At 44.5% G+C, this 18614-nt stretch overlaps 1 protein-coding gene across 3 annotated transcripts in view; it reads right to left on the bottom strand.

Moving 5' to 3' along the window:
* Positions 1 to 5008: 5008 nt before the first annotated feature.
* The window catches only part of MCOLN2 (mucolipin TRP cation channel 2), a 54888-nt gene continuing 41282 nt past the window's right edge, over positions 5009 to 18614 (bottom strand). For all 3 annotated transcript variants that reach the window (XM_059375284.1, XM_059375285.1, XM_059375286.1), the window contains 5 exons: positions 18213 to 18314; positions 17984 to 18106; positions 9933 to 10139; positions 8186 to 8307; positions 5009 to 5851 (listed from right to left, as the gene is read on the bottom strand). In XM_059375284.1, the coding sequence (XP_059231267.1) occupies positions 5815 to 5851; positions 8186 to 8307; positions 9933 to 10139; positions 17984 to 18106; positions 18213 to 18314 (591 nt within the window). In that variant the 3' untranslated portion in view covers positions 5009 to 5814. The remainder of the gene's footprint in view (positions 5852 to 8185; positions 8308 to 9932; positions 10140 to 17983; positions 18107 to 18212; positions 18315 to 18614) is intronic.

Here is an 18614-nt window from a genome sequence, read left to right on the forward strand (position 1 = left end):
TCTGAGTCCCTCAGTCAGTTCGCCCCCATCCCCTAATCCTCGACCTCCCCACTCACGGCCCCTGGCTAAGGGAGACCTAAACGGGAAGCACCTCCTAGCATTACCTGGAACACCCTCCTTTCTCAGGGAGCTCCACTTAGTTCTGAACCTTTGTGAACCTTTGTGAATTTTGATAGCGGCCATGGGGGAGCGGTGAGGAAGAGGGACTTCTTCACAGAGTCTCTGTGCCATCTGTAAGCTTCAGACAATGGAAGTCAGGCTGGCTTTAATGGCAGTTACACACACACATGTTGTCACCTTTACGGATGCAAACAGTGGCTGACCTTAAGGTCTGGTACTACAGAGTGCATGTGCACGCATGTGTATGTGTGTGTATTTGTGCATGTGTGCATGCGTGGTGTGCATGTATGTGTGTACGTGCGTGCATGTGTGTATATAGGGCAGGTGTGGCCGGATGCTGCAGAAACAGAAAGTCTTGGATAAACTTCTTTTAAGTGTATGGGAAGGAGAAATGCCCATACAATAGAAATATGCATTCAAGCCTTTCCTCCTAATAAGTGTATTACTCCATAATAGCAGTTAGGGAAACAGACCCTCCTCTCTAAATGCATAGTCCAAAAGCATGAACTCCCAAGAAAATGACAGGGTATTAAGCAGAAAAGTCTTCTGAGAAAGAAAAAAAAAATATGTATACAGGTAGATAAAACATATACATGAGATCTGATATATTCCCTAGAGATAGTTTTCAGACAAATTTCTCCTTGTGTTTGTTATTGTGCTTAATTACAGGGAAATGGCATCACTCCGTTGCTGTTTTAATCTGGATGATGGCAGCAGATTTGTAACTAATTTTCCTGCTCATCTCACCCAAATCTAATCTGTCCTTCATGGTGCTCTGTTCTGCCGTGTAGCTCCCTGGTCCCTAAGGTCCCTATGGCCTTGCCAACCAGTTCTCTGGTCTTGTCTTCTATTACTTTCCTCAATACATAACCTGCATTCTAACCACCCCCAAACAGTTTTTGTAACGGGTTGGGTTCTCTTTCATATATCCATGCCTTTGGCCTCCCATTGCTTTCCTCCAGAAAGCTCCACCCTGACCCCACACCACGGCCATCTGGCCAAGCACAATGTATTATTCAAGTCTCATTTCCAACCTTGTCCAGTTCTCCATAAGAAGCCTTAATTTATCCTTCAGACAGGCAGGAACTATGGCCATTCTGCTGTCACACAGCACTTCGGGTGACCCTGTCTTATCCTTGCTTTGTACATTGTTGTCTTCCCCACTCGACTCCAAACTTCTTGGGGCCCAGAGATCATGGCATTCATTCCTTGCATCCTTAGTATCTACTACAGTATTGGAAATCAACAAATATGCATTGAATGAATGGTCTTTAATAGCATCTCCTTTTTCCATCTACACATCATGTGGTTACCTAGTGTTTCCCCCAAATTAGTGGTGCTTATCGCTTCCCTTGCCCAACTTGTCATCTAGGAAACGTCCATGCTTATTAGCCAAGTCTACCTCTCAAACTCTCCAGCTGGAGAAAATTAAATATTGATAACAGCTCCCCAATTTTTCCCCAAAGGCAACCAAGAGCTAAGACCAACTCATTGTCCGGCTATCACAGATAACACACACAGGCTGGCACAACCCACAGGGCTAGGTCCAAATGGTGCTATTAATACTCTCTCCTCTGGTAGACCCAGCATGGCAGACACACAAGTGAAGATGTAAATTCACTTTGTCAAAGCAAACATTCCTCTTGGGGGACATCTGCACAACCTCGAGGAGAGAATAATGACCACAGCCCACAGGCAGCGGGGGATGAGTAATTTACTGCTGCTAGGCAATTAGTGTTGCTGGGGGAAAAAATTGCTTTCATTTAAAATTCTCTTTAAACCATATGTATCATGGCTCATGGGATAATTTATGTATCATTAGAAACTAAGAAACATACATCACCCTAATAAATTGTCTCTCCCATTTACCACAGCCAATAGCTCCCGGGGGTCTTTAAGAAGTCAGAGTTGTGCTGTCCTTGTTATACAAGATGGTGTGGAAATGTTGTATGTGACTCATTTAGCTTCTCATTCACTCCCCAGGTCTCCGGCAGAGACAGATGGCAGGAGAGACATTTGCCACCATTTTCACCCACTGGTTTGCAGCAGCATTTGCTGGAAAGGAGCCCATGGTAGGACAGCCTCGAATTGTATTGTTTTCCTTAACAACTTAAATATATGTTTTGAGATTTGGTTCATCTTGACATCTTCCCAGTGCTAATATGTTCTTTTCTCCAACACACAACATATTTAGCAATTCTACATCTCCCCATTCAAGACAGGCCTTTCATTCCACCAGCAAATGGCTGCAAAGAGCTTGGAGAGAGAGCGTCCCACTGTCCTGGGGAGCAAGCAGGTCCCACAAGACTTTGCTGAGCCAGGTCAGAGGTCATATGGTGCCTGGGTGAACATGCTAGAGTTTAGAGGATGAACTGCCCCCAGCTGCCTCTCTGTCAAGGGAAACACACGGAATAGAAAGTAAGCAAATGAGGCATAAGGGGAAAGTGAGCAACCCGGCATCCAACCTGCCAATGTACTCAGGTTCTCTCTTTCCTTTCATTAAATTTCCATCAGTTTGAAGACAAAGTACAATGCTGGGTTCCTAGCTTGTTCTGCCCTCACTCCAACTTGGCCTGTCACATTTTCCCTTCCGTGTCTAGAGCTCACGGTCCTTCCTCAAGTGCCTCCGATCTGAACACCATGCTCAGGGGTTCGTATGGTGTTCCTCGGTCTTACTATCCCACAAGAGCTGCTTCCTGTGTGTCTCACAAGTAATATTATTCTGGATTTTGTAGAGAGACTCCATTAACATTATGGCTGGGATGTTCAAACTTGAAGTGAGGAGTAGCAAAATAAAATTTGCTCGAGTTATATGAAAACAAAGGTGAACATTGTTAAGAGTAAAGCATGATCTAGTCATCCAAAGTTACTGAAATACGTGGTGGCTACAAGGGAATCCTTCAGATGATGGGACTCATTGTCTTTACATACCACAGATCTTTGCAGTGGCAGGAACAATCCATGGTCAAGACCACAGCAGCAGTTCACCAAGCCTACTCCCCACAGGACTGGATGTGGAGTATTTCCACACTTAAAGTCCTAACTGGAACAGAGTCCACTAAAAGTGGGTGGTAAGCTCACAACAAAATAAAGATCTTCCTGGCCAGCCGAGGTGAATAGATCTGCACACTTGTATACTATGCTAGAAAAGCTTCTCAAAGACATAACAGTCACCAGGCACTCAGGAACCATGCCCAGTTCTAGGCACTTCATGTTTGGCTCATTTAATTCTCCTGGTCCCCATTGTACAAACTGAGGCCCTGGGGGATCTGTCCAAGGAGACTCAGTAGGAAGAGGACAGGATCCCAGGAAGAAGGGATGCAGACTAAACATCTTAACGTATTCACTATTGTCTGATACTATGGAACCTACTTACAAACATGGCAGAAGAATCAGAAGGAAAGAATGGCTCAGGTTTCAATTTCAGTGCTGGATTTGCCCGAGTTCTCTGACATGCAAATCCTCTGTTGAGGTTTATCACCATCATTTAGAAGGACAGAGCTCCAGAGGAAGCTTAGACTTTCACTTGAGTCAGTCCAGATGGCTCCCACACCCAGACTCTTTCCTCCCACCCCCCAGTCAACAAGCTCCAGGGAGTAGCATCTGTCTGGGAGGGTCATCCTCAAGGGTTGGAGATCCAGGATGAAACCAACAGAATCAAGGAGAACACATCTGCCACCTTCCATGATGGAACTCTCCAAGCGGAGGCCTGGTGGGAAAGAAAATCGTTTGCCCCAGATGTGTCTATGAGCAGAACTGTGAAAGCAACATTGTTCAATATAACCCAAATGGATAATACCGTTGGTAAAATGGAAATCATTTAAAATTACTAAAAAGAGAGAAAACAAGGCTTCCATGGTTAGAGGGTAACCTTGAAAAAGTTTTCCTCCTGAAAGGGTTTTGTTTAGCTAGAGGGAAAAGAGAGAAAAGGAAACATGAAAGCCAATAAAAGAAAAACATGAGCACAGAAGACCATCCTTCATCTTCTATTCAAATGGCCGTCACACAGCTACAGACTACAGAAGGCTTTAATAGCAGTTCAGAGACTAAATACTGGGGATATACTCAGAAGTGAGCGAGGGATCCAATTGCATACCTGATTCTGGAGTCTTGGGAATGACCCTAGAACTACCAGTTAAATGGTCCCTTAGTTTAAAAGTTGAACATAACTCGACATTTTTTGGTAAGAAGTTAACTAAAATGTGGCGCCTGGGTGGCTCAGTTGGTTAAGCATCTGCGTTTAGCTTGGGTTGTGGTCTCAGGGTCCTGGGATCGAGCCACAGATCGGGCTCTCTGCTCAGCGTGAAGTCTGCTTCTCCCTCTCCCTTTGTCTCTTCCCCGCTCTGCTCATGTTCTTTCTCTCTCAAACAAATAAAATCTTTTTTTAAAAAAATAAAGTTAACTAAAATGATCACTTTTGCCAAGTATCTTGTGTGTAGAGTTACTTATTAATTTTAATGGTATTAAGTGAATGATTTTCTTGGCCTAGATTTGGTGAAAGCGGGGGTGGGGGGCAAAGGCAGGGTATGGGAAAGGAAACCTAAAAGGGGCTTGGCAGGGAGGAGCAGGGAAAAAAGAGGGAGAACCTTGGGATGAGTGTCCTGCTTAACTCAAATTCTGTTCTTCTCTAAGAAATTTAAAATAGTTGACCCCTGAAAGATAGTGACAGTATGAGATAAATCCATGCATGAAGTGATCTTACTCTTAAGTCATTATCATAAATATTTATTGAATAACTTCGATACATTAACCCTTCCTTCACTGCCTTTAAGAAAGTGAGAAATCCTATTTGGAGACCAGATAGTTAAAAGAGATATGATCTGAATTTTGCACTCAGTGGCTATTAAGAAATACTACATTTAAAAAAAATAGCAGCAGCTCCTTTTGTTGTGATAAAAATAAATTTATTTGGGGGAAAAAATACCATCTTTATTTGCTTGACAAGGGCAAATCACCACCATAGTAGAGTTCAACTGTTACAATGAGTGAGCACTGCTACAGTTCACGTCCGCATGTCACATGAACAGTCAACACTCAGCACAAGTGACAAGGTCTCCAAATGACTGTTTCCAGTTTATCCCACTGACCATACCAACAGCTGCTTCCTGTCATGCTCACACACACACACACACACACACACACAAATAGGCCCAGACATGTCCACTACAAGTGGTCTTTTTGTTGATGTAAGTGTGCTCTTTAAAAGGCTTACTAGTTCTCCAGCTTGGAATTTTAACTTAGTATCACAACCAACTTCATTGCTGTGCACACCATGAATTAACAAATGTTTTCAAATCCAATTATCACTTTCAAAACAAACACTTATTGGATGATCAACACACATCTTTCAACGCACATTTTCAAGTGCCATTGTTTTTGCCCACTCTGAAATTGATACATTTTTCCATCCCATCACTGTGACGTCATAAAGTAAACTCCAAAGCAGAATGTCATTATCACGGCTCTATTGCACTCATGCCCAGTAGTTGACTGCGGTCTATGCTTCATCATCCAAGTTCATAAAAGGAACTTTGGAACTTCAGTTGTGTTCAACCAGCTCATAGTCCTCTTTCCTGCTCCACCAATAAATAATTCACTATTTTGGGGAGTGCTGGTCCAAGCTGTTCAGGGTCCCTCTGCATTGTCACTTGGTAAAGTTAGGCCTGAAACTTGGTTATCTTTAGCAGAAGGACTTTAGGTGACAGGTATCAAGTGATCCTCACTTCCTTTCCTGTATCAGAAAGGGAGATGAAGAAAGAGAAAACAATGATTTCAAAATCTGCGAGAGGGAAGAAGACTACTTCAGGTTCTAGAGCTGCTGAGTGTCACATGGAAGAGGAAGAAAGGCTAAGAAGGACAATGCACATTATTTTTGGTTTGAGTGGATGCCTTTGGCATATCTGAGGAGCTGTCCCTGTCCTGGGACCCCGCATCTCCTTATATTGACAAAGCCTCACTCAACGGCTGCAACAGATTTTCCCCCTTTACTGCCGTGAAGAAGGGGAAAGATCAATTCTGCATCTGTCCACCCCAGTAGATCTTTCCAAAGAATTACATCACATTAGAACTGGAAGACGTTTCAGAGGTCGTATGTCACAGGCTGGTGGCACTGGAAAGATCAGGAGGTTAAGGAGAGCTCAGGGGACACATTCAGTAACCGGTAGGGTCCAAAACAGAAACCCAGGTCTTCTGAGGATCAGGCTAGAGGCTCTGGCAATAATTTGAAGGTGAATCAGTCTGTGGTGGTCGCCGGACCACTTGATTAAAAGAGTGTGACACCCATCTGTGCTCTGCAGGAGGCAGAGCTGTGATAGCTGGGGCTGTCCATCACAGGCACGAGCTGGGGGTCAAGAAACCAACATTTGTGACGCCCTCCATCCCCAGGTTCCCTCAGTGAGGTGCTTCTCCAATATTTACTCTCCATTTATGGCTTCCCTCAATTAAACCATTCTTAGATTTGTAGCCTTTAAACATACACAGGGGTGCTGAATTTTTGATGGAGTCAAAGCCATCACTTATTCTCAGCACAATCCATTCCCTGCCTCAGTCCCATGACCTTCATTTACTCTCATCAGAGCCCATCCAAATCTGCCCAGGATCCAGACCTTGATCTGATGAGTCAAGTCAAACTGCTCTAGCGGAGTTCACCCATGACCGTCTTTAGTAACAGACACTACTGTTATCACTTTTGAGATCCCTTTGCTCAAAACTTTCAACATTTTAGTTCTTCAGTTGACTTCCTTGGTGGATGCCTTCATTCTATTTCTTTCATTCATCATGACCAGCAGACCCTCCCCTGAACCAGCATCTTCTCAACGGCCTCTAGCACAGCTTATAGAGGACAGTCTGCTGATACTGCTACTTCTTCTCAGCCCTCAGACCCAATCTGATCAAGAACTTTTCTCCTCTACCCCTTAAACCTTTTACTCATTCCATCTGGCTGCACAAGAAAACATTTAAAAAATCACCTGTGCCTTTTTGTGATGAACACCAAGGTCCAAAAACCAAACACCAAAGACTGACTGCTTACTTTCCAGAATTCACAATTACTTTCTCTGATGAATATTTTTTCTTTACAGTTAAATACACATGAGAAGGAGCAACTTCGCAAGACTTTTCTTATACAAGGTGCCTCCTGGGCAGCAACTGTCTATTAGGAAAGTTAATTTCCCTTTATCTCAGCTCCTATGGCAATAATTTAATGCTCTGAGAGGAAGAAATGTGATTCTTAAAAACTTCACTTTCCTCAGAAGACCTCATTTCGTATTTATCAGACATTCTTTGGAAATGCTTAATCATATCATTTCAAAATCCCAAGATGCGGTATGAATTGATTAAGAGAAAATACATCTTGTGGTTTTAAGTAGCAATTATGTTCTTCTGTCTGCCTTCAGGAATTTGGTTTAGAGAATTCTCAGAAAACCCCGGTTGGGGTATCTTTAGTTAACAACCCCACCTCTGACTTCACATGAAAACAAACAAGGGTACAATCAAGCAACCTATCTTCATCTGACCTCCATTCTAGCCCCCAAAACACCACGCGGAGGCTTTGCCGTCGAGGTGTAGACCATTTGCTTGAGTGTCCTGCTGACATGAGCAAAGTTGGTCAAGGTAGAGCTACTGATGTGTGCTCCCAGCCAAGGCCTCCTCTCAAGCAGGTTTCCCACTCTGCTCAAGAAAGGTTAGTTGTACCCAATATTGCAGCAAAGGAAAAGGCCTTTGACATTCCCAGAGCTGCACCTCAAAAAATAAGAGTTTGGACCTCTTACGGGGCCACCTCAGAGTTCACCTTCTTGACTTTAGGGACATAACTCATGACTTCCCTTTAGAGTCTCATAATAGCCCCAAGAGATTTCAACCATGTCATGTGGCTTTCTACCCCGTTTTAAAAGAAACAATTCATTTCTGAAGCCAGTTTCAGTGGGAGGAAAGAAAATGAAAGACAAATCATTTTCCACAATGAGCTGATTTCTGAGTGCAGAGTAAACCTTGGAAGAACTCTTTGTTAAGGCCGTGGAGAAGCTCCTCATAGGAGCATGGAGACCTGACTAAACACCATACTAACCTCCTCAAGCAGCAGACGCACGACAAGAAGGCTGAGGACCCTTTCTGGTACTTCTCTTTGCTACTACATTCCTTCAGGAATTCCTGAAGATCCGTTTCAGGAAACCCATTCTGTTGGTATTTCTGTAAAAAGTACACAGTGTTGTTACCTTATTTATAGAGCATGAGAAACTGCTCCCTTTGTCAACACATCAAGCCCACCTTGGCTAAAATAAAACTCTCCCACATTGCTAGCTCAGATCCAAGAACTGATATTAACAGTGATGCATCAATCTGTCAGTCCTAAAAGCCAAGCCAGGGCCACCATGGGAACAGAAACAATCCAAAAGTTCCAGAAAGAAAGCCATGACTGGGCAGGGGAGGGGCAGGTTAGTAAGGGGGATGAAGAAAATAGTCAAAAGTCTAAAATTTTAATGCTAATTATAAGACCAGATAAGATCTCCCTTTTCTCTTACTGCCAGTATAGAGTCTAGAGAGGAGTAAGACCTGTTTCCTCTACTTTTATAGAAGTTGGTCACTCAGTGGAGCAGAAGGCAGCAAGTTCTTCCCAATAGACAAAAAGACCCTGCCTGAGATCCCGCTTGTCCCACGCTTCCTGAGGGCACTGAAGCTTGACCCACTCCCAGGACCATGGCCTCGTCAAAGACAGGAACCCCCAGGGCAAGAGTGTGCAGTGCCCATCTCCATGCCCAACCCTGCTCCTGGAGCCAACCACCCATCCCCATGTGAGCACTTGTCTCCCCATCAACAGAGCACTCGGAAGCATTTCCAGTGGACGGTGGTCATTGTCATTGTTGTTGTCTTCTTCTTCTCTCTCTTTTTCTTTTTTTTAAGATTTTACATATTTGTCAGAGAGAGTGAGAACACAAGCAAGGGGAACAGCAGGCAGAGGGAGAGGGAGAAGCAGACTCCTTCCTGAGAAAGGAGCCCAATATGGGCTCGATCCCAGGACCCTGAGATCACGACCTGAGCTGAAGGCAGATGCTTACCAGCAAAGCCACGCAGGTGCCCCTCAATGGATGGTCTTCTTCTGAATTAGTTTGAGTTTAAGAAGAGGACAAAAACCCCAAGGCATTGACATAACACCTCTAGGTGTTCAGATGCGAGTCCCAAAATGGGATTTTCCAAGCATGACCCTCTGCTGTGGAAGGGCCATCCCACGAGGGGGCACAGAGCTTCCTGTGAGCTACAGAGCAACAATGCAGATCGGTCTAAAAGCACGCAGACCACAGGGCGGCTGAGGGAGGCAAGAAGTGAGGCAGCCACAAAAGCCTAAGCCTTTATCATCTCAAGGAAACTTGCACCATGCTGATGGCCATGTCATGCAGCGTCCAGGCGTGCCTGAAGCTGGACAGGCTGTCAAGGTGGCCATCATCCCTTATCGCTGAAGCTTATTATTCTAAGCTTAAGCTCCAAGACAGGCAGGTACAGCTGTCACTGTGGAGACTGACAGCCCAGCTCCCTGACTGACCACACTCAGCCCATTGGGACCCACATCCTTTCTCTTTTCCAGCACACCTCCAAACCAGTCCGCCTCGGTCTGGGTGACAGGGACAATGCCTGAAATGCATATCTGAAACTCACCACCAGCACCTACAAAGTTTCTTTTCTAGAAAAATCTCAAAATCCAAGTAAAAGACTACTATTTTAAATTTTAAAAAAGAAAGAAAGAAAGAAAGTGTAGCATTTTCCTATGTTCCAACCCATACAGAATTTGATGTCGTTTTTTGGCAGGAAATGTGACTGACCTTAATGGTGTCGTAGGAATCTGTAATCAGTGCGATGAACAGGCTGAGGATCATGTATATGAAAAGACTGATGAAGGAGTATAAGTACAGGCGGCTGAACAGCCACACCAAGATGCTCTTCTGCTGGATTTGAGCAAAGGTCGCAAACATGTCATCGCCGTTGACCAGAGAAAACAGACACTCGGCAACTGTGTTCAGATCTTCAAACTGTAGGGGGGAAACCCAAATGAGTTTTTAAGAGGTATGGTCCAAAAAAGCAGGAAAGTATTGAGGCACCTGGGTGGCTCAGTGGGTTAAGCCTCTGCCTTCGGCTCAGGTCATGATGTCAGGGTCCTGGGATCAAGTCCCACATCGGGCTCTCTGCTCAGTGGGGAGCCTGCTTCCTCCTCTCTGCCTACTTGTGAACTCTGTCTGTCAAATAAATAAATAAATAATCTTAAAAAAATAAAAGGCAGGAAAGTATCTAGTTAACTTATTTTGTTGTTGTCTCTATTATTAGTACTCATTTTTATTTTTTAATAAAAAAAAACAGAGTGCCTGATGCGGGGCTCGATCCCAGAACCCTGATATCGTGACCTGAGCCAAAGGCAGAGGCTTAACCCACTGAGCAAGCCAGGCACCCTCATTTTATCTTTTTTAAGATTTTATTTATTTATCTGAGAGAGAGAGCGCGCGAGTAGGGGGAGGAGCAGAGGGAGAAGCAGACTCCCCACTGAGCAGGGAGCTCGGTGTGGGGCTCGATCCCTGGACACCGGAATCCTGACCTGAGCCAAAGGCAGATGCTTAATGACTGAGCCACCCAGGCACCCCTTTTCTAGATGCTCTAAAATGAATTTTAGGAGCACCTGAAGGGCTCCCTTGGTTAAGCATCTGCTTTTGTCTCAGGTCATGATCTTGGAGTCCTGGGATAGAGTGCAGCATCGGACTCCCTGCTCAATGGGGAGCCTGCTTCTCCCTCTGCTCCTCCCCCTACTTGTGCTCTCTCTCTTGAATAAATAAATAAAACCTTTAAAATTAAATAAAAAGACATCTAGAATATACCATGATACCAAGAAAACATTATTCAAAACTCTCCTCGGGGCACCTAGGCGGCTCATTTGGTTAAGCACCTGACATGATTTTGGCTTAGGTCTTGATCTCAGGGTCCTGACATCAAGCCCCTTGTCAGGCTTCTTGCTCAGCAGGGAGTCAGCTTCTCTCCCTATCCCTCTGCTTCTCCCCTTGCTTATACTGTTTCTAATAAATAAATAAATCTCTTTTTAAACTCTCCTCTGTGCTTATAAAGATAATCTCTTGATATTTTCTTCATTTTTTTTTCCTTTGCACTTTGTGTATATTATTGGTCATATCATCTAACAGTTTGGGATCCTGATTTTTTTTTTTTCTACTGAACATTTTCTTATGTTACTCACACTTAGAAAGCCTTTTTTTAATATAACAGATCATTTCTTAGATGTCAAAGTTAACTATTTCCCTCTGGCTAGACATCCCGATATATAATAAAGAACATCACAATATAATAAAGAACAATGTAGCACAGTGTTTTTTCCTGTTATTGGGTCTCATCTGCCAAACTGCTTTCTGGAAGAACAGCGGCTGCTGTGTTCTGCAACCAGCAGAGAGGGAAGTGTCTGGGACATAGCACAGGCTCAAGAAAGTTTTGCTACATGGAGGGTTTCACATTCGCCTTTCCAACTGTCGGTCCAAGTAATTTTAGCACATTAAAAACTAAAGATTTCCAAGGGTGGGAAAGTGTCAAAAGATGAGGGATCATGGTTTGTGCCTTCCAGGGGCTCCCCTGCTAACAGCGGACAGACCCTAACTTAGACAGTAGTACCCTGTGTACCGCTAGGGGGCGCTGTGGAAGGAAAGCGACCCTCAAAACCAGGGCCGGAAGGCTGTGTCGTTCACCTGTGAGAGGAGAAAGGTCAGGATTTACTCAGTAAACTCGGGAGAAGTAATGAGCTCAGCCTGGACTTCAGCCGGAGAGGCCTGTCTATGCCATGCTGAAGGGCCCCTGTGGTCTTTTTCACACTTCAAGCAAATACAGGCCATAACCCGAAACCAGAAAAATGCTTCATGTCGCAATGACATGATCTGATCTGTGTTCCTTAAAGGGAACCATGGCACTTGGAAGATCTAGAATGCGCAAAGCCTAGGAGCAGGGAGGCAAGAGACAGAGGCATGCAGCAGCCCCCGGTTGCAAGGAATCTGGGAGAGACTGGGAGGAAGAGGAAGGTAGATGAACATACATCTGCAAAAGGACAGACACACCTAGGGAACTCCGTTTTCCGTGCAGCAAGTCCCAGGTGCCAGGGAGAAATGCTGCTATGAGGAGGTTAGTGGGAGTTCGGGAGTTGAGCTACGCAGTAGGGAACCCCACCGGAACCCCACAGGCAGCCATCCTGGCTCGAAGTGGTTGACAAACTATTGCTACAGCAACTACCAACAAACAGCAGGTGCTTAATAACGGGACATCTCCAGGGCCAGAGGATTAAACATTTGCGGAATGTAAAAGCTCCTAAGGAACAATAATGACCTCAGAGGCCAAAGACAGTGAAGTTTTCAAACACAAAGGGAACACGTTCGTGTAGAGTTTTGAACCGGATTCTGTTCTGAGCACGAGATGCACATGTCCACAGAGTTCACATGGCTCTGGGGATAGCCCCGTCCCTGACGAATGTCTCCAGGGCGCCTCCACTCAGAGGTGGTGGTGTTATTTCACATGCCACAAGGCAAAACCTCCCACCCCTGACCGGGAAACTGGTCTTTCCCTCTAATTCCCTGTTTCTATCAGTGACTTCTGTCTCCTATCAAAGAAACATTTACTCCAAAATAATTGAGTAATCGAATTGATCAGTCTTCCCTTGTCTTCAATCTTCTAAGGTCTGTCTGCTCCTAGGATGTCTGATCCGCTCCGACACCAGTACTTGGGGTAGACTTGCTTGGATTGTTACAGAAACCTCCAAGCAAGTCTACCCCAACCTCTTCATTCTGCAGTCCAAACTTCAGGAAAATCTAAACTTCACTGAACATAGCTTTCGGGTCATTTCTCTTGCTTAAGAATATACAAAGCTAGGATGCAAAGTGAAAATCCCAACCAGGAAGGCTGGGATCCATCTCCTCTTCACGTGGCCTCTTCCCCTCTCCTCACTGTCAATAGCGTCCTGCTCCTGTTGGCGCCCACACACCAGGCCCACTTCCTTCTCTTTTCCTCGTGGATGTGTTCTCTTCACCTGCTGGGATGCCCTCCTTCCCCTCTTCCTCTCCCCGCCACCGCCCCGTCTGTGTATCCCATTACACCAACACTAAAGGGCTACTTCCAAGTCCACTTCAAGCCAGACCACCCTGGTGGCTCTAGTCCCTTCCCTGGATCAGTAAGAACCACCGAGGAAACCAAACTTGTTTGTCTTCTAATCGGTTTATATGCTTCTCCATACCCCAACTGGATAATGCACACCACGTCCTAACCTCCCTGCTCCATGACTGAACCCACAGGGTAAAGCCTGTAACCAAGGGAGAGTACACAAATGTAGCCCACACGGAGATTGTGCCGATACCTTCAGGACATCAGCAACATCTCTGAGAAGCTCTGAAGTTGGTCTCCCCAGAGATCTGGAGGTAACATCCACGGGAGTGACCGCTTAACAATATGCAGATTATTTAACAGTAGGACGGGCAGTTCTCAGAGTAAATATTTTCCATCCCTACCAGCCTTGAGACAATGAAATCAAAGCTGGTTTCTACGAATGTGAATTACAGCTCTGCCGGCACCATTAATAATTCCTTTGGACTCTGGTCAAGTCCTTTCTTTAGTTTCAAGAACCCGTAACAATATGTACTTTGGGTTCCAAAAGGGCAAATGGGCAGTTGGTGAGTATGTATCAAATTCATTCCCCAGTCTCCCGTGCGTACGTGTATCAGCCTAGACGTGACACCTGCCACAATGTTAATGTTATTCACAACCAGTGTAACTCCCTCTCCTCTATGCACACGAGACTTATTTAACCCACCAGAAATTTAAAAGAGACGCAATAAAGTTAAGTGATACACAGCTTGCCATTTTGTATAAGAAGTGGTTGTGAACCACACAGTCAGTTTTGGTGGCCAAACTCCACAGCAGTAGTGAACTTTAGTAATACCCAAGGTAAGGAGAAGAAGAGCCTCGTGGGCTTCCAGTCTAGAAATACTACATTTAGAGGGAATTGCATTGGTTCTTACGAAGTTGTAAGCCCCTAAAAAGCAGGTTCTATTATCTCTCTGTTCTTAGTTCATTAAAAAACTTGCTGAGCCTCTACCACATTCTACACACCATGCTGGACATGGGGAATGCAAAAAGCAAGGAGCCACAGTCATTCAGGGAACTCAATCTAGAAGAACCCAACAAGACTTGGTGTACACTTAGTAAATATTAAATGGTTATTTCCATAAAGAGTTCCCCTAGGTTCCATGGGACCAGAGTGAGAACTTGAGCATTTGTTCCACACTTTGTGACTGAGCCACAAAGAACTTTCATTTGAATGAAAACCTAACCTACAGTGCCTTATTATGGAGAATGACATAAAAATTTGCTTTAAGAGCTGGTCCTGAGAACCTCATGCAACATTAGGTTGAAATATTTTAACTAGCTAACTGTTGTTTTGAATAAGAGAGGAGCTTGGTTTACGAAGAGAAGTCTTAAACGCATGAGGATGTCATGTAGATTCTGCCCAACTTCTACCCAGGCCATCAGCAAAGTCCCAATGATTTTTCAACAGCTTGGTCTTGTCGTTTGTAAAACGAGGACAAGGTAAGACTGATTTATTCTTCACAGCTAAAAAGTCCTCTGGAAATGGAAGAGCCACATTAGAATAATGTTCTTCCAACCCTCATCTTGAATTATTAAACACCAACAGACTCTAGTCCTCCGTGCCCAGACATTTTGAAAGGGTGCCGTGCCAAAGCCCATTAGTGCTGGGATCAGTGTTGGCAGGACACTGGTCCCTTCACTCCCTTTCAGCTGAACCACCAAAATCCAATGTCTGACAGGAAAGCAGGAAGCTGAAATATGGGAGGCCTGCTGCCAATCAAACTGCCGTGTGAACCTAGTTTTCCCGATACCTCCTCTTAGAGTGTTTGGTTTAAAGGAAGAGGTCGCTTCCATACCCAAGGTTGCTATATTTTAGAAATCCTAGGAAATGCTTGCCAGGGTGCCCTGCTTTTCAAGACCTCAGGTTATTCAAAAGGTCTTCTGATTCAATAGATGCTGACAAAATCTAAAAATTCAGAAAGTTTGGATTAATTTGCAGGGGGAGAGCTGCAGGGGGCCATCAACATTTTAAACTTCAGAGTCCAAGAAGAAGAAGAAGCAAAGTAGAGAAGAAAATCACAGAAGTCCAGAACCAGACTGAAGGTCTTCCGCTTCCACTAAGGCATCTGCTGCATTAATTCAACTGTGCATTGCCCCAGTATATCAGTCTGGCTAGAGATGAAAGATAGATGCCATTGATGGACCTGCCACACAGCCCTTGTCTCTCTGCTCATCTGGGGGAGAAACAGAGGGCTGGCACTGAGTGGGAGCTACAACTCAGGAGGAGCCCTGTACACAACAGCAGCCACTAGCTACATGTGATGACTGAGCACCTGATCGATAGCAGCTAGTCCAGGCTGAGAGCTGCTCTCCGGAGAAGATACACACCAGATTCCCAAGCACCGAGAAAGGGGGGGTGGGGATGGAGAGTCTCTCGATATTTTTATATTGAGTGCCTGATAAAGTAACCCACTAATATTTTGGATATATTGAATTAAATAAATACATAACTTCAGTCACTTCATCGGTTTCTTTTCTTAATGTGGCTCCTAGAATATGTGAAAGGACAGCTGTGGCTCTCCTCTGGAGCTCTCGTATTTTTACTGCAGTGCTGTCCAGAGCACCCCAGTCTCGCCTGGATTCTGGAAAGGACAGAGCCAACGTATGAAAACACACTCAGACCTGCAAAGCGAATAACATCGTTTTCTTCAAGGTCGACACACTAAAGGAAATAGGACTGATTACACAGCTCTCCTCTCAGATGAAATGAAATGCTCTTTTGTAAGGATCTGTTTTAGACAATACCAAGAAAACCCCTGCAGGGTATTGATCAAAGCACGTGTATCGGGGTCGGACAAACCTGGGTGTAAATCCTATCTCTGCCGTTTAGTAGCTGTATAACCTCGGGTAAACTAACATATTAAGAACCCTATTTTCAGTAAAAGAAATATAATATCTCCCCACAGGGCTGCTGGGAGGGTTGACATAGCAAAAGGTAGAGAACTTGGGCACTATCTCTATTCGCATATAATGCTCGAGAATGGTAGCTTTCTTGGCAAAATGCGAGCAACATTATCTAATCACCTTCCAGAATAATGGTAGGGTAAGGGAGATGGAGGGCAAAGGAGACAGAAGCACTCAACCTGAGGCCTTGGAGCCAGTGAATTGGAGATGCAAGTCTCATGCTCAGTGTTCATTCCACGCAGTGCAACACTGCCCTCTAGTGACAAAAATGTGGACAAGCATTCAGAGCAGGAGGCTGGCAAGGAAGAAAAATGTAAATTTTCCTAGGCACTAAGACAGTAAGTTCTCCAGATCAGAGAGATGATATCAAAGCATAATTTTTACTCATGAGTCACCTTTAAAGCAGTGGCATGGAAATGGAAGAGCAACAAGATTACCAAGATTTACTATTAACCCAGGGCTTGTCACTGTTAATTATACAGTTGCTCAAATAGTAAAACAGTCATTCTCTTTGGACATGTTAAATGTAACACTTCCAGAGGAGAAAACCTGCCTGTGTGTCAAGGTACAGGATTTATTTTAGTATGAGAACACAGAAAGCTAGAACCTTGTGGACTACTCACTTTCTGAGTAGTTTGCAAACGAGATTTGATATTGTGTTTTGTTTAGTGCAACCATCTAGCTCCAGAATTAAGGGTGAGCTGTTCTATAAGCTTCAACACCACCCTTTGTGTGTTTACTTCTTTTCTCCTTACAGAGAACCTAAGGCAAGCCCAGTCCCTGGGCTGCAGAGATTAAATAAGAGCCATGCGTAGCACAGTACCCAACATACAGGCATCTGGTAACCGTGGTTACCAGTTATCATTGGTCATCGTGTTGTTTCTGTTGCTCCAGCTGCCTGAGGCCCATGGAAGAAAACGATAAGATGTAGTAATTCCTTTTACTTTTTTTTTGTTTGAAAGCAAGGCCTACTGAATTTCATTTCCCGAGGCATCTATCAATCAAATTTATCATTTTAAAACTAGAACATTGGGGCGCCTGGGTGGCTCAGTGGGTTAAAGCCTCTGCCTTCGGCTCAGGTCATGATCCCAGGGTCCTGGAATCGAGTCCCGCATCGGGCTCTCTGCTCTACAGAGAGCCTGCTTCCTCTTCTCTCTCTGCCTGTCTTCCTGCCTACTTGTGATCTCTGTCAAATAAATAAATAAAATCTTTACAAAAAAAAACTAGAACATCTGAATGTAACTTTGATGTCCCTGAGACGCAAAGCCCAAGGATAGTCTAGAATTCAGATACTGATCTTTCATAAGGCACATAGATGACTCTGTAATCAAAACCACCTGCAAAGACGTGTGATATCATTGTAATCCTAGAACTAAGATGGTCCTTTTGGGCAGTCTTTGTCTACCTTCATTCTCTCAATTAATGTGGATGAGAACCCTAATACTTTAGGTGAGAAGACTACCATAATAATTTTCCTTATTTAATTTTCATTTTCAATACAGCAATCTCTTGTCCAAACATTTCTCAGCTGGTGATCGGTTGGGTTACTATCTGCCCCCTGAAGCCGGTCCCTGACAACTAGGAAATGTATTCTCTCGTTACAGCTCTACAGTTCTTGTTTTGATATCCCAAAGTCACTGCAGTGTCCTGAAAAGGCAAAGAAAACCAATGCGAACATATGTCTTACTGACTTCGAGGGTACCTGCTGGCGCCAAGTGGGAAGCAGGGCAGCATGGGGAGCCCTCCTGGAAGGGCTCTGAGTGCCTAACGTGCAGCGGGAAGAATCGGGGCTACACACCTTGTCGTGATACGGTCCTAAGACAATCCAGCCACAGAACGTGTAACCCAGGTAGATCATACCAGCGCAAGCGCAGAAGCGAAGAACTTTGGGCAGCGAGGCTTGCATCGTTAAAATGAGCACCTGAAAGAAAAATCAACAGAATGAGGGGAATTCAACAGTGGCTTACCAGGACCCAGTGAAGAAATGAGTCTCAGTCCCCGTGCCCTACCCAAGGCCACCTGCTTACGTTATATGCTTGGAAGTACCCCAGGTATCTGATGACGCCAACCCAGACAAAAAGCGTAGACGTCCCGAGCAAAATGCTGCACAGATCGTAATTTGTGAGGTTCTAAGGCATGAAGAAAAAATAGATGTGAGCAAGACATTCCACTCCACTCAGCTTGTTAATCTCACTTTAATTCGAAAAGAATGGTCTTGGAAGAGAATGGACCGCCTGCTTCTCTCCGGTGACACCAAGCACTGCACACTGAAGGAGAAAATAGCTCGGTTCCAAATGTGTCTCTCATTGCCTCTCTGTATTTGAATTGGTTGAATTGAGTTTCTGTTCAAACAATATCCTGAAAGAGAAATTGCCTTGACTACTGACCCAGGCATTAAAGAATATAAGGTGATAGTGCTTGGTAAATAC

This window comes from Mustela nigripes, chromosome 14 (assembly GCF_022355385.1).
Source record: "Mustela nigripes isolate SB6536 chromosome 14, MUSNIG.SB6536, whole genome shotgun sequence".
Taxonomy (NCBI): Eukaryota; Metazoa; Chordata; class Mammalia; order Carnivora; family Mustelidae; genus Mustela; species Mustela nigripes.